Here is a 15,883-nt window from a genome sequence, read left to right on the forward strand (position 1 = left end):
CACCTCCGTGGCCACAGGTGTATAAAATAAAGCACCTAGGCATGCAGACTGCTTCTACAAACATTTGTGAAAGAATGGGTTGCTCTCAGGTCAGTGATTTCACGTTTGGCACTGTGATAGGTTGCCACCTGTGCAATAAGTTTATCCATGAAATTTCCTTGCTACTAAATATTCCACGGTCAACTGTTAGTGGTATTATAACAAAGTGGAAGCAACTGGGAAAAGAAACTCGGCCACAAAGTGGTAGGTCATGAAAAATGACAGAGTGGGGTCAGTGCATGTTGAAGTGCACAGTGTGCAGAAGTCACCAACTGTCTGCAGAGTCAGTAGCTAAAGACCTCCAAACTTTGTGTGGCCTTCAGATTAGCACAAAAGTGTGTAGAGAGCTTCATGGAATGGGTTTCCATGGCCGAACAGCTACATCAAAGCCTTACATCACCAAGTGCAATGCAAAGCATCGGATGCAGTGGTGTAAAACATGCCACCACTGGACTCTAGAGCAGTGGAGTGTTATCTGGAGTAATGAATCACGCTTCTCTGTCTGGCAATCCAATGGATGTGTCTGTGTTTGGCTGTTGCCAGGAGAACGGTTCTTACCTGACTACATTGTGCCAAGTGTAAAGTTTGGTGGAGGAGGGATTATGGTGTGGGATTGTTTATCAGGGGTTGGGCTTGGCCCCTTAGTTCAGTGAAGGGGACTCTTATGGCGTTGGCATACCAGGACATGTTTAGACTATTTCATACTTCCAACTTTGTGGGAACAGTTTGGGGATAGCCCCATCCTGTTCCAACATGAAGGTTCACAAAGCAAGGTACATAGAGACCTGGATGAGCGAGTTTGGGGTGGAGGAACTTGACAGAGTCCTGACCTCAACCCAATAGAACACCTTTGGGATGAATTAGAGTGGAGACTGCAAGCCAGGCCTTCTTGTCCAACATCAGTGCCTGACCTCACAAGTGCTCTTCCGGAAGAATGCTCAAACATTCCCATAGACGCACTCATAAACCTTGTCAGCCTTCCCAGAAGAGTTGAAGCTGTTACAGCTGCAAAGGGTGGGCCAAGTCAATATTGAACCCTACGGACTAAGACTGGGATGCCATTAAAGTTCAAGTGTGTGTAATAGCAGGCATCTCAATACTTTTGGCAATATAGTGTATGTGTAATATGGAGAACCCCCTATACAAAGGATGAGTGACATTGTTACATCAGCCAGTACTTTTAATGTGCTTTAATTTGTGCTACAATATGTTAGTGTTTTCTACAGCAGAGCCACTGGTTATGTCGGGTCTTCTGTTCTTACCTTGGCAAGTGCCTCAGCACCACTGACATTTCAGGTATACACGTTTAGTAAAGATAAATTAGTCATTTTTGTTATTGCGTTGGGGTCATCCTAAAATGAAGCCAGAGACCATGTAGCAAATAACAGGGTATAATGTCAATTTAATTATCAGGTAAAGAAGGTAAAACAGTGAAAATTTTAATGGCGTACACAATACACACAGGATTTCTTGAGATGTTTATGGCATTACAATAAACTCAGATCTGACCAGCATAAACTGTAGCTCTTTTCACTAGCAACAAAAGGCAACCAAGATAAGTCGCAAACACAATTAGAGGCTTGGTTGGCAATGGGCTCTTGCAACGAGGGAGCTAAGCCTAGGCTTTTGTAAAAGAAGATTGCAATGTAATGAAAACTGCCCTCAGTTGTACGTGAACTATGTACAGTCCATAATGGTCTTCTGCCAGCACATTAGGGCCCTTGAAAATGTTGGCACACATAATAAATTATGTGATGTGGGGTATTTCTACTCTCCGTGAAATGGTTTTAGAAAACAATGGGTTCCTTGGAACACTGAAATGGAAGGGGCCAGCAAAGGTGTTAATGTTCTGTGGTATAGGCCAAACTAGTGGACAGTTGTGAAATAACAGTAAAGATAAGACTTTCTAAGAGGTATGCACAAAATGAACAAAGAAGTCACTAATGGATCAATGACCCACTCAGCAGCGCCACTTTATCTGTTGTAGTATGCTTTCTTCCATAGGGGGGGACCCTCTTTAAGATAGTGTTGATTCCAGGTAGCTTCCTGCAGAGATCAGATGAATAATGGACTCTGACACATCAGTGATCTCTGCTTGGGTCCTGCATGGCAGCAGTAGCAAGCAGCATACCTGTGCTCTATGCTCCAGATCCCCTGGCAGTGCAAATGACAGGCCTCTGTGCGGAACTTGACCACAGCAGCCAGCTGCACCCTCTTTGTCTTAGTCCAGCAGTCTTCAGCTGATCGATTGGCTCTCCAGAACTGATAGGTCCCGCCACCCATACAGCACACAGTCTCATTCTGACTTCCTAAATTCTCTCACTCTCCCTGACAAGTTCTTTCCTTCTCCACACACTGGCAGCAATCTCCCAACGGCTTCCACTCTTTCCCCGGCTATTTATATTACTCCCCCTGCCTCCGGGCACCCTGGATCCTGTAGCTTCTTTGCCTGAAATAACGGCACTGCTCCAAGCCTAAACTACATCTACCAGCATTTAGTGCTCCATGCTTGTGCCTTAAAAGTCCCAGGTGAACATTCTGTTTGATCAGTGTAGGGTTTATTTGCTAAAGCTGGAGATTGCAAAATCAGGATTCTGCATGGAAACCAATCAGCTTCTAACCTCCGCTTGTTCAATTTAAGCTTTGGAAATAAAACCTGGAAGCTGATTGGTTTCTATGTGGAAAAGAGCCTGATTCTCCAGCTTTAGTAAATAAACCCCAAAATTTGTAGGGATGTTGACACATGAGTATGGTTATAAGTCTCAGTCAGTTTCTTACAATGGTTCCTAATTTTAATGCAATCAGTATTTCTTAACTTGTTTATTTCAGATTTCTCCGCCGAGCGAGAACCTGATCATCGAAAACCCTCATAGACCATGGTGGGAAAGATACCAACCAGTCAGCTATAAGATCTGCACCCGCTCTGGGGATGAGCAACAATTTAGAGACATGGTCACCAGATGCAACAATGTGGGGGTATGAACCTATATATTCTGTTTGATTTAAAATGCGGTATTTTAAGGGCAGTGCATGGAGACAGATAACTAGAAACTAACTTCAGTTTTAGGTACATGCTTAAAGGGTCATTCCTCCATTCAGCTTCAAATTGTTTTGAGACCAGCTCCATCTAACACATGCAAACAAGTCTTAAGGACTGTACACGCGATGAGGAGCAATCAGTCGATAACACTGTTCAACAAATTTTTATTTTTTGCCAGTTTTGGAAACAAAAGGATCCATTTCTTAATGAATTTCACATTCTGAGTTCAAATATAACAATGAAATTTGTCAATTGGCTCTAGTTTTTCTGTAAACGGAAAGTTTTCTACTATAGGCGTTATGACTATATAATGCACAATAATTATATAGATAGATGTCTTTCCACAAATATAAAGCAAGTGATATTGACTACATAACAAAGCCTAAATGGCATAATATATTGCATAGGATTACCAAGAAAAATTATAGCCATAAGCTAAGTTGAATCATTTTAATACTTAGGATTCTCACTAGTTTTGTCTTCAGTTTGTGTTGGTTTTGCTTCTCTTGGCTTTTCTCTTGTATTCGAGGAAAGGGCTATCTCTTACAACTGCACGTGACTACACGCTTCAGGTTCTTCCTCACTTGACTCAACCACGAAGGATTCTGGTGCTTTAGGAATTGGTAGCCCCTCTCCATGAGGAACTGGACGTATTGCCGATGGAATATTTGGATAGTGCACAGATAACTTTTTCTTCTTATTTAGCCCTTTTACAATTGGAGGCACCATACAAAAGTAACAATTACTAACATGATCTGTTGGCTCTCTCCAAATCATTGGCACAGCGAAAGGCATAGATGCCTTTTTTCCATTCAACCATTGCTCCAGTGCCGTCCCACAAGAATTGCAGCATATATGTGGTGCCCAGCTCTTGTCCTGGTCTCCTATCTTGCAGCCAAAATACAAGTTGTAGGCTTTCTTAATCATTCCTGTTATCCTCCTTTTTTGTGAGATAAAAGTTATTTCACCGCAGATATAGCAGAAATTATCTGCTTTATTCACACAAGTTCAAGACATTACTGAGTAGCCTATATAAGCATAAAACGAAATGTAAAGTCGCTGTCGAACTACAATCAGCTACAGATACTGCAGCTTTTATGCAGTGAAGTGATGCAATTAAAGGCTAATATTGCATCATCTCAGTATACATGCAATTTTCTATTGGTCACCAGTATCAATTGCGCAATATGCAGCTGAAGTTGCATCATAATTTTGAATGGCTTACGTCATTAGATGGGTGAATATATCATGGAAACTAGAGCCAATCAACATTTTTTAGGGTCATTTTCGTTTTCAGCACCCCAAAATTATGTAAGATTAGCTAATTTTATGCCCAAAACTTTTTACCTGTTGAACAGTGTAATCTGTTCATTAGTATAGTACTTTTGACAGCCTATTCTACCTGTTTGGATGAAAAAAAAAATTAAGGTGCAAGCTAGAAATGTTTTCTCAGTCGTTAACATGTCTAATTTTGTTCAATGTGTACAGTAATTGTACGGAAATAATTGTATAGGAAATGCTGCGCATGATCGGAAATAAAGAACAACCCAGAAGATGGCAAGGAAAATACAAATTGTGCAGAAAGGACTTTCATATTCTGCATCATTAAAGAGCCACAAACAGTGAATAGTAGCATATTATTATTTTTTTTCTGACAATCGCGTTGCCTTAGTACATAGCTTTGTTTGCCTACCTCATTCCAGAATTTATGTACAAGTTAAGATCATTCTTGGTTACATGATATGCACCTCCGTGGAAAATCAGATGATCATTCATCCGATTTTTCTCATATTGTGTATTCTGCTTTAAATTGAACAGTGTGGAATTGTTTAAAAGTGACCAGCACATGTGGGTGAAACATCTGCAATATTATAAACTGTAGGCAGCCTTGGGCATATTGGGCAGTATTTTGGCAAATGGAAGTAGTAAAGGTGTCTTATAAACACCACAAGCCTTCCATGAAATGTTTGCTGGAAAAAAAACACAAATGACTTTCATTCATTTGACACTTTATATATTGCCCTTTTTAGAATCTCCCACTACTTTGTATTTATAACTATGTATGTCTGTCATGAAATTATATAATGTAACACTATATATACTCGGGTAACAAGCTTGTTGGGCACGGATTTGCTAATTTATAGCAATAAAGCCACTTTGGGCGCTAGCTGAATATGTCTGTCTATTTTACTGGTATTCAATTCTTACTTGGTTGTGTTTTCTTGTACATCACATTTTTTTAATCGATAAATTTATTAAATTTTTTTGCAGGTTTATATATATGCTGATGCTGTTATAAACCATATGTCTGGAGCTGGAGCTGGAAAAGGAAATTCATCAACGTGTGGCAGTCCATATGATGCAATTAACAGGGAATTCTCAGCTGTACCTTACAGTAGTGCAGACTTTAATGATAAAAAGTGTAAAAGTCAGAGTGGTGGCATTGAGAACTACCAGGATGCTAATCAGGTAGAGTACAGTTTTACTTAAGCTGCTTTTGGCTATGATTAAGGATATAATGAAAATTGAGATTTTGCCTACCAAAAAAAATTACTTTGGTTCTTACGGAGGAGGATGTTATTGGTATATTCTTTGATTTTAGACCACCCAAAAGGAATAAGAAGCCAGTGGGAGATTTACCTGTTTGCTTTTAATAGTAAGCAGTTGGAGGGACTTGCTGGCATATTCTATAAACTACTCACCTGTATCTGACAACATGCAGGTGGAAAAATCCAAATTAAACTGACTTGACTTGGAATATATCACTCTGAAATCTTGAATCTTCTCATCAGAATATAAGACATACCATGTGAAATGCTAAATCTTTCAATGAACCTGTGAAAATAGAAATACGGGAGCTGCCATTGCTGATGTGTTTTTAAGGTAGAACCTAGAAACAGAAAAGTGACAGTAGAAAAAAGACCAAATGGTCCATCAAGTCTCTTCTTTCTTCTTCTTCTTCTTCTGTTCTTGAATTTAGCTTCATATTGAAAACACTGCTCTCCTGAATCTTATTCACCCCCTTGATGCATTTAAAGGTTTCAATAATGTCTCCCCTTCCCTCCTCCCGACTGACCTTATTAAAATTACTAAACCCAGGACCCTGCATTCACTATATCTGGTCTCCCACAGTACACAGACCATGGAAATGCAATTATTTTAGTAAATATAAACTGTTAAATACATTTTCTCATCAGCAGTTAGAGCAGTCTTGTGATTTCAGCTGAGCACTGGTTAAAGCTTGTAGGAGGAGTTTTCTTTCTGATCTAGGAGGAAGTAAAACCCCTGACCTCTGCCAGTAGAGTGCTGATTGTTCCTGTGGCGATCACATGCACTCTCCCAAGAAAAAAACAAAACCTTGCAATACACATTAAACTGAGCATGTGCTGAAGGCTACGGGTTCAGTCTGTCTTATCAGCATGTGAACATTTGAACAAAAGGAGGGGCAGAGAAGTCAGAATCAAACAGCCTTTTTACACAGTGCAGAGGATTAACCCCCTAGGTTCCACAGTGAGTACAAAAAGCATGCTTTACTGCACATACAGACTGATTTTACTGTTGTGGGTTTAGTAACACGAAGTTCCTGAAGTCTCTCCTGATATGTTTCATCCCCCAGACCTTTCACCGTTTTTGTTACCCATCTCTAGACATGGTCTATCGTATCTATCTTTCTGTAAGTGAGGTCTTCTGAACTGGACACAATATTCTAAATGAGGTCTCACTAAAGATCTATATAAGGGAATCAGGACCTCCTTCCTCCTATTGATGACCCTTCTAGTAATGAATTCTATTTGCTTTTCCCTCTGGCCACACTGTTTGCTTATTTTGCAATCATCTGAGATAAGCACATTTAGAAACACAGATCTGCAGTTTCCACCACTTTGACCAATCTTCCAGCAATGCCAAATCCTGTTTCATGTTACAGACACCTCCCAGGATAGCAACCCTATTTCAAGAAAAAGGGGACGATATTATTATTATACAGTATTTATAAAGCGCCGATAGTTCGCTCAGCGCTGTACATTACAAAGGGGGACAGAACATGTGACAAAACAATACCAATACAATGCAAAACATGAGGGGATTGAGGGCCCTGCTCTTTCAAGCTTACAATCTAGGAGGGAGGGGATGGTGGCGCAGGAGGAGATAGCTGTGGGGGATGGAGTGGTAGGAAGAGTGGAGGAGGTCGGCAAGTTAGCAGGGGGTGGGGTAGGCTTCCCTGAAGAGATGGGTTTTCAGGGTGCGCCTAAAGGAGAGGAGAGTAGGTGATAATCTGATGGGTTGGGGCAGGGAGTTCCAGAGGATGGGTGACACCCTGGAGAAGTCCTGGAGGCGGGCATGGGAGGAGGAGACCAGGGAACTAGAGAGAATGAGGTCTTGTGAGGAGCGGAGTGTGCGTGTTGGGTGGTACTTAGATATTAGGTCAGTGATGTAGTTCGATACAGAGGAAACCACTGTAACACCACACAGGGGAATCAAATATTGTGTTAACTAACCAAAAAACAAGGTGCGGTTCACAGTACTCAGAAAACATTAGATAAAAAGATATATGGAGGAGAGTCTCCATAGAAAAGAATGTACTCTCATGTGACCCATCACCATTAAAATATGACAATGTTGTCACTTAAAACTAGGAAAGCCCGGGTAAGATGTAAGATGTCAATCCCCAAAATAATATATTACAAGGCTCACATTCATCACCACAAAGTCCTCCCATATGACCTGGTTAAAGAAGACGTGTGGGGGTGGAGCACAGACATAGCAAATAGGGGAATAACTAATCCTAAAGAGATGAAATCATGCATATAAATCAATGTTGGTGTCAAATCGAGATTATACAATTTTTAGCCATATATATAATTGCAGAAATTCACCACTTCAATTAGGAACTCAAAAACCTAAAAGTCCTATCACCCTCATAAAAGTTGTGCTGTAAATGTAACTGTAAAACCTCCACTAGATGTGAACATACTACTGGAACCTTATAACCTGATGTAGTTCAATACAACACAGAAGAAAAAAAAAAATATATATATATATACTGTGTGTGTGTGTATATATGTATGTATGTGTGTGTGTATATATGTATATAACGGTCATCAAGCAATTTAACATTTTTAATTTATTTTATCAAAAGTGGATGGATTGCACAAACTATTTATTCTCACCTGGAGGTTGATGGAAATGATAGGGAAACTCATACAAGTGAGCGCAGAAAGGCCACTCCAGGTGGAAACATGTGAACAGTTAATCATGAGCTCACCACTGTTGCCTTGTTCATCACTTGCATGATGAAGAGAACTGAAAAGAATAGGAGCTGTGGAAAATGCTCTGTCAAGCACCTTAATGAAGGTGCATCTTTATTGGGTGAGACAAAGTAGCAAATATAATAAAATTTGACAAGATGTGAACATACTACTAGAACCTTATAACCTGATGTAGTTCAATACAACACCAAAAAAAAAAAAGGTTGACGGAAATGATAACCTACTGGAGCTGGAAAGGTGTGTGTGGTTTTTTTTTATTTTCTCAGGCAGTAAAACCACACACACACCATTCCAGCTCCAGTAGGTTATCATTTCTGCCAACCCCTTTTTTTTTTTTTTTCTCAGGCGGTACATTTCAACATGTCTATTTGGTACAAATATAATACATAGTCCTATTTACTTGTTGATTTTTATGTGATTTAATGATTAACAGATTAAGATTGTTTCCTTTCTCCAAACGTACCCTTGTGGTGATTTGTGCCCAAATATTTCAATTTTGGTTAGAAAAAATACCTTTCAACTTATTTAAATGGGTTTTTGCATACTTGATGTCCCCACAGCATTAAACACAATGTATAGACCCCCTAGTTTTGCCACCTCCAGTGATACAAGGTGCACATGTCCATCGTTTTGTTACATAATTGTTGTAAATCGTGTTTGCCTTCCTTGCTCAGAAAAATCCCTACAATGCTCTGTCTGAGAGTGCATTTAGTTGCTAGCCGGGGCTGTACTTCAGGCCCTCTCCACCAGCTCCTGTCCAGTGAGAAACTTTGCCATCCAATAAATGCACTTGTTGGACAGAGGGTTGCTAAGTGGGCCAGGTATAGGCCCAAAATCAAGGCCACACTAGCAAACTGCAATCTTATGGGGTACTGGAGAGGTTTCTGGATAGCTATGTTGTAACCGGCAACTGTGACGCTTGCTGTTGAGCAACATCTTGTTTTAGATTTTCAGAATTTTTTAGGAGGGTTACTTTTTAAAGTAAGACAAAGGATTTTATTCTATAATTTGAAGTAACTAAGTTGCATAGCAATATGATAAACACGAGAAGGTTAATCCTGTGGTGTTTTATTTAAAAACAAAACGAACTTAATTTACAAGATAACTTGGTAAATACACATTTTTCTCTTTGCATTCTTGCTTACACAAAGGTGAGAGACTGTCAGCTGGTAAGCCTTCTGGATCTAGCTCTGGAAAGAGAATATGTTCAGACAAAGATTGCAGAATACTTAAATCATCTTATTGACATTGGAGTAGCTGGGTTCAGGCTGGATGCAGCCAAGCACATGTGGCCTGGAGACATTCTTGCAATTACAAGGAATCTGAACAACTTGAACACTAGATGGTTCCCCAATGGCACACAACCATTCATCTACCAGGAAGTAAGTTTGGCAGAAATCACTGCTGTGTCTATCAGTTGCAAATGTATCTAATATTGATGAAATGCACATATTAAAGGATTGGAACACATTTTGTTAACAATTTTAAAAAAGTATGTGAGCTGCCAAGCTAAATCCTCACCTTCCATTTTCACTGCTTTTTTTTTTAATTGCTGAACTAGAACTACATGGTTGGCTAAGCCTGAAGAACTTGTTAAAGTAGAACCGCACTTCATCTGAGCACCACAAACCAAAAATGCTATTTTTAATTCATTGTTAATATTCAAAGCAAAGTCACTTGTCCATTCATGTCTCTATTCTTTATTTCGCTGATAAATGATTTTGAAAAACACCCCTTAGTATTTCTGGCAGTGGCCAGCTTGAGTAAAGGCAGATGATTAATGTAGCATTTATTTCTAAGAATCCATCTGCCCTTTGCTCAGTCAATGGCTGAGAGGACAACCCTCCCTCCCCTCCTGAAGACTGCTGGAATGTATGACATAATTTGCTTTAGCATGGAAGTAACTGAAGAAATTAAAGTATAAAATAAATAATATACTTCCTATCCATTTACTAGTGACGTTCCACATTAAGTCAGAAGGGACATCCTGCAATGTCTTAACAGCTTCCCTTTAAAAAGCCAGGGAATTAATTTGTACTGCTAGCTTTAATATTTTCGGGCAGATTAGTTAACACATTCTTGGTATTTTATATACCAGTTGTGTAGTATTTCATTTCCACTGTAATTCAAACCACAGAACACTGAATGTGATTAGACCATTAGATTAGACCATTTGGTGTACTAATAATGTGCCATATGAGCTTGCCATCACATAGTGTCTCTGTGTTCCACTAAACTTGTAAGCAGTGTACACTGCTGCCCCTAGAGGCTGACAGAGGTATTTGCCTAAACACATGTAGTGGCTTTAAGGCAGTACTCTCTACAAATGGATAGCGCTTCTCTCAAATGGACATCATCCCTGCTCTTCTCCATAATGATTCTACAGCTGAATCCCATTCAACCCGTACCATCTTGTGCAGAATCTGAGGTGGTGCCAAATAGTTTGACTCCACCTGCCATCCCAGTGACACAGTTGGGCACACTTAACTCATTTATTCAGATAAAGCACTCCTAATCTGCATGTTAACATTATTGTATATTGCTATGTATTCCATGAAGCACAGCACAATGCTTTAATCCCCAAAGCCAGATCCCTAGGACTCCCTGTACTGCAGTTGGACTCAAGTTGTAGGATAACAACTGCTAAGGAAGGGACACAAGTTCACTGATCCCTTTACTACTGGGGACATCTGTCACAGCACCAAGTTGCCCAGCTTCCTGGCTGGTTACTGTTAGTAGTGGACACTTGTACTGTATTTCCCTGGCAGCAGTAACCCAACCGCAAGGGTTAACTTAGCAGCACATTGTACACTTGTACTGCATCTTCATCTTACAATGTCTGTCTTTCCCTTTTTAAGATAACCTTGTCTGGAATACACCATTTGGTGTCCTCCAAATAACTTCAAACCAGGCAAAGGTTTTCCAACATAACACTTTCCAAATTCCCATCATACATCTTTTTAAAAAATTCTAACAGCAAAGGATTTATAAGTGGCTGCTGTGAAACCTTGACCAAGTTCCTGCTAGAGGTGACTTGAAATGTGGAATGTTCTTGCATCCTGCACAAGTGTGTGTGTATTGTAACTGTGCAGGGCCCTGTCACAGGATAAAAATAGTCAGAAGTGGTCAGGTAATGGACACAGGGTCTGTATATGTGCAGAACTGCAGAGCGTAGATTTTGAGTGGAGAAAAGTGCTGTTGCAGGTTTCTCTGGATTTTGAGATTTCTGGATGGGGCTCAGTAGTTTGGAGATTTCAAAGTGCTGTGGGAGGGAAGAAATCTCCAATCCAGTGTATAGATTTTGTGGTCAACAAGCAGGGTGCAGGCCCAGGTGGCCACAGCCCTTATGATGGTCTGCTGAAAGTTGCAGGGGGAGTGGAGTGCAGTTGGAGCAGTGGCTACCATTTTTGAGTCTGTGTGAGACGGAGGCTGTGTGCATCAAAAGGGCTCAAGGCTGTGTGCATTTGAAGTCCGAGGCGGTGCGCCAGGAATAGCCAGTGGTCTGGGAGACCCATACCAGCAGAGGTGCTAATGAGTAGCCAGGAGGCTTGGCATTTTTCATTTGTATTTACCACTGGAGAAGAACCCCTATGTGGCAAAGCTTATTTTGGACTTTGTGTTTTTTGTTTCTTGCCTTTTTAATAAGTGTGCTACCAAGCCCTGAAAAAGAGTTTGACTAGCATGGACTCGCTTGGAAAGCATCTACCACTAGAGCTAATCACATATATATATTATGGCACAACAATACCCCCCCCTCCAAATTCCTACCAAATGCAGATCTCCTCCTGTATTTTAAGTATATGCTCCTAATCCTAAAGTCGGTGAATACTGGAAATCCCCATGACTAGGTAACAAAGTGAACACATTAAGTTCTTTGAGCACAAGAGAGAGACATGCGTGGTGCAAACAACATTTTACAAGGAAAACATAACTTTTAGCATGCACAATAACATATCATAGGCATCCGCCTTCAAGACTCCCTTCGAGCAGTTGCACCAAAAAAATAGCTTGTTGGCTGCACTGGCTTTTTATGGCTGATCACTATCGTTTGAGAAGGTAGAGGACTATATTAATATACTGTGTGTATGAATATTATGTCCGTTTCAAGATTATGTATGACTTTACTTTGTACCATTTTTTCTTTTTTTTTTTTATTAATCTTGCATTGTGGATTTATGGAGTGGATAGGCCTGCTTGGAAACAGGGAATGACAAAATCTACTTTAATCTCACTGATGTTAAACTGTGGTGCTTGCACTAGCATAGCATACAAATTTGAAAGACCACTGAAAAGCACAAAAAAAAAACAGGTGAAATGCATATGACATCTGTTTTTCCACTTGGAACATATACTGTATGTATTTATCTACATCAATGTCTGAGGTTTATACACCTCTGTCAAAGACTGCCTGGTTAACACTTTTTTTTTTAGTTATAGGCTTTAACAGAAGTGTATGTGGGGTAAATATTGTCTCAAAGCTAATAGGGTTATCTTGCAGGTGATTGATCTGGGTGGGGAAGGTATCTCAGCAAGTGATTACATCAGTATTGGACGTATCACAGAGTTCAAATATGGGGCTAAACTTGGAAAAGTAATTCGCAGATGGGATGGAGAAAAGCTGGCCTATTTGAAGTAAGCTTAAAGCGGAATAAAAAGTGCACAGAATGTTTTGTTTTTTGGTTTTTTTTTTCTTGTAAGATGTGTCTAACTTTTTTTTTTTTGTAATACAGGAACTGGGGAGAAGGCTGGGGATTTATGCCTAGTGACAAAACCTTGGTGTTTGTGGATAACCATGACAACCAGAGAGGACATGGTGCTGGAGGAGCCTCCATACTGACCTTCTGGGATGCTCGGTAAAGCATAGCTGTTAATATCAGGGGTACCTGTTAAGTACAGGGTAATGTCCTTTAATTTGTGGAGTTTATCAGTTTACATTACCAAGGCTAAACTTACAACTTTGTGCAGTAGGTAAAAAATGTAGAGTTGAGCTTTCCAGCAAGTTTCTTATATTTGGGATGAATACCACATGTAAGATTCCTCAGACACATATTGCATTCTATAACAAACTAACTCTATAACCATCTGATTGCAAATGCAAGCTTGAAAGGGTAAAGCCCCTCCCCACATTATTTTTTTCAGTTTTAATACCCAAAATCTAGAAACTTCTCTAATTCCCTCAAATTAAAAAAAAAAAAAAACCCTGGGTTGAGGTTTTTTTTTTTTCCCCACACTTCACTCTCAACCTTGTACATTGATTACTGATTGGCAATTACTTTGTCTTAGTTTCAGGGACAAGCTGATTTCCTTACCTGTTGTAATTCTACATGTATTATTCCTTTTTAATGTTTGAATGTAAAACCACTAAAAACAATGGAAGCCATAGAGGCTCTAAAGATTTTTCACTGATAACTTTATTGTAAAAATACTGTAATTGTTCCACTCCTTGTCTTAATCATCCATAAAAAGCTCCCTCATACAAAATCTGCTTTTTCCAGACCACTCAAATGGATGCAGTGAAGACCCCTTTTTGCCATTGAACAAATTGGTTATTTTGAGCCTTGTTCTTCCCATACTACATACAAGAGTACAATGTGCTGTGATGTTTCTTTAAGAATCACCCTGTTGTTCCCAGGAATTAATATTGGGCCATTCAGAAGTCTGGTAGGAATAGAGTTAACAAATATCAGATTACCCTTTTTTTTTCTCAATCCAGATTATTTAATTTGTTGTCCCATTTCCCCTGCTGCATCACAGGGGAGCACAATGTAACCAGACTGCAAATAAAGCACAACATCATTCTAGAAAAAAATGGTCAACATTGAGCATGCTATAAAACCATCACAACATTAACATTTCAGCATGACTAAGTAAAAATTTATATTTTCCCAATTAACAAATTAGGTTTAATAGGGTCCTTCTGAAAGAGTTTGTGGTTCTAATGTGGAGGTCCAGAAAGTGTACTATTATTTTAAGACACTTCACACAAGAGTTTCTTTTTCTGCCCAGAAAATTTTATTCTGAAGTTGTCTGTATTTCACTCTACAAGGTAGCTAATATTTCCGTCTTATTCATTCAGTAAGGCAGCTTAGAAGTTAGTATAAAGAGTGCTAACTGAAAATCAGGTGGACAGACCTCTATTAATGCTAGTAGTGATGCTCTAGAGATCTGTGAGACAGTAACTCTGATAAAAATTTCTTTTTTGTGTAGACCATCCCATGCACTGTAGCCAATTCTTTTCATTCCTCTTACGAAATTAATGGAATCCAAATCTGTACTGGACACTGTGCAGACAAAGGTCTAGTCAGGAACAAATTTAAATCCTGTAGGTCATCCCTGTGCTCCTTTTCTGCTGCTGTTCTCCAATACAGGTTCCATCCTCCTTTTTTCCTGCAGGGCAGAGTTATGGGTGGAGCTTAATGCACCCTAGTGGGGACACGGTAAAACTGCACTCGCTAATACCTAAACGTGGGCATGGAACTGCAGTCATATGTCGTCAACATTAAGGCTGATCTCCCAAACTTAGAAGCGAGCAGCACTTGCACACTTACCAGAGGCCAAGCTTGTTACATTGCTAATACTAAAAATGCTACACTCAATTACTTGTTAGAGAGCACCACTTCCAAGGTGTGCAGCATTTAGGAACCAGCACCACAGAGCCTGTACTGTCCTGCTCCAATGCAGCAGTTCCTGACATCTCACTCCTAGTGACATGTCTGACTGCTGTTACTGGATACAGGAAACACACTTTAGCTATGACCACATGCTTGCTTTCAGGCTTCAGACCTACAGGCCAGGTCCCTAGGTACACTGCACCGCAAGGTCAGGCCCAGTATGTGGGGAACCGGTTGCCAGTGAAGGGGTCAAGCACGGCACCCCTTCAATACCAGAGTAACCATCACCCTTGCCATTCACCCATTCCTGGCTTGTTGGCTGCCTTTAGCAAAAGATACAGGTACAGTTGTCCCTAGCAACGGCAATGTAGCCAAACCTAGACATCATCCTACATAATGGACTAAATGTACTGCACCTACTCTAACTCTCTCTAGTCCCCTCCATGTAAGCCCTGTTCTTTTAATACACAGTGTGGATGCACCCCTTTATTGAGACTTCAGACCAGGCATTAAACGGAACAAAAGTCTTTACTGAAATGGTGCAACCAGCATACAGGAACAGTTCCTCCACAGCATCTTCACATACATTCCTGTACAGAGTTCTCGAAGTGTCCTGTAAAGTGACTGAACCTTATGAAAATGGCAAGTTTATTCAAGCAACCCTTTCAAGGCAAGATTTCTTGAAGGCAATTTAATCCTTAAGGTCCCAGATTTTGCAGTATTCTGCAAAAGGCAAGAAGTCCATAACTGATAGCTAAGAGTTCCCAGCCGCATAAGAAACCCCGACTGGGCCCCCACATGGGGGCACAGACTTCCAGAGTAACAGCCTACATCTTGGCAGTGTTTCCAGCTGCTCTCCCTTGGATACTGAAGAGCTCTCTTTAGATTTGGTATGACTTGCAAGGGCTTTGCTATACAGTGCAGGG

At 40.2% G+C, this 15,883-nt stretch overlaps 1 protein-coding gene across 1 annotated transcript in view; it reads left to right on the forward strand.

Annotated features, from left to right (window-relative positions):
* The window catches only part of LOC149455145 (pancreatic alpha-amylase-like), a 49,133-nt gene that overhangs the window by 9,578 nt on the left and 23,672 nt on the right, over positions 1-15,883 (forward strand). The window contains exons 2-6 of the mRNA XM_089686606.1: positions 2,869-3,015; positions 5,351-5,548; positions 9,498-9,728; positions 12,845-12,978; positions 13,077-13,199. Coding sequence (XP_089542732.1) covers positions 2,869-3,015; positions 5,351-5,548; positions 9,498-9,728; positions 12,845-12,978; positions 13,077-13,199 — 833 coding nt within the window. The remainder of the gene's footprint in view (positions 1-2,868; positions 3,016-5,350; positions 5,549-9,497; positions 9,729-12,844; positions 12,979-13,076; positions 13,200-15,883) is intronic.

Source organism: Staurois parvus, unplaced genomic scaffold, assembly GCF_062004578.1.
Source record: "Staurois parvus isolate SC_StPar_1 unplaced genomic scaffold, SC_StPar_1.0 ptg000402l, whole genome shotgun sequence".
Lineage (NCBI taxonomy): Eukaryota > Metazoa > Chordata > Amphibia > Anura > Ranidae > Staurois > Staurois parvus.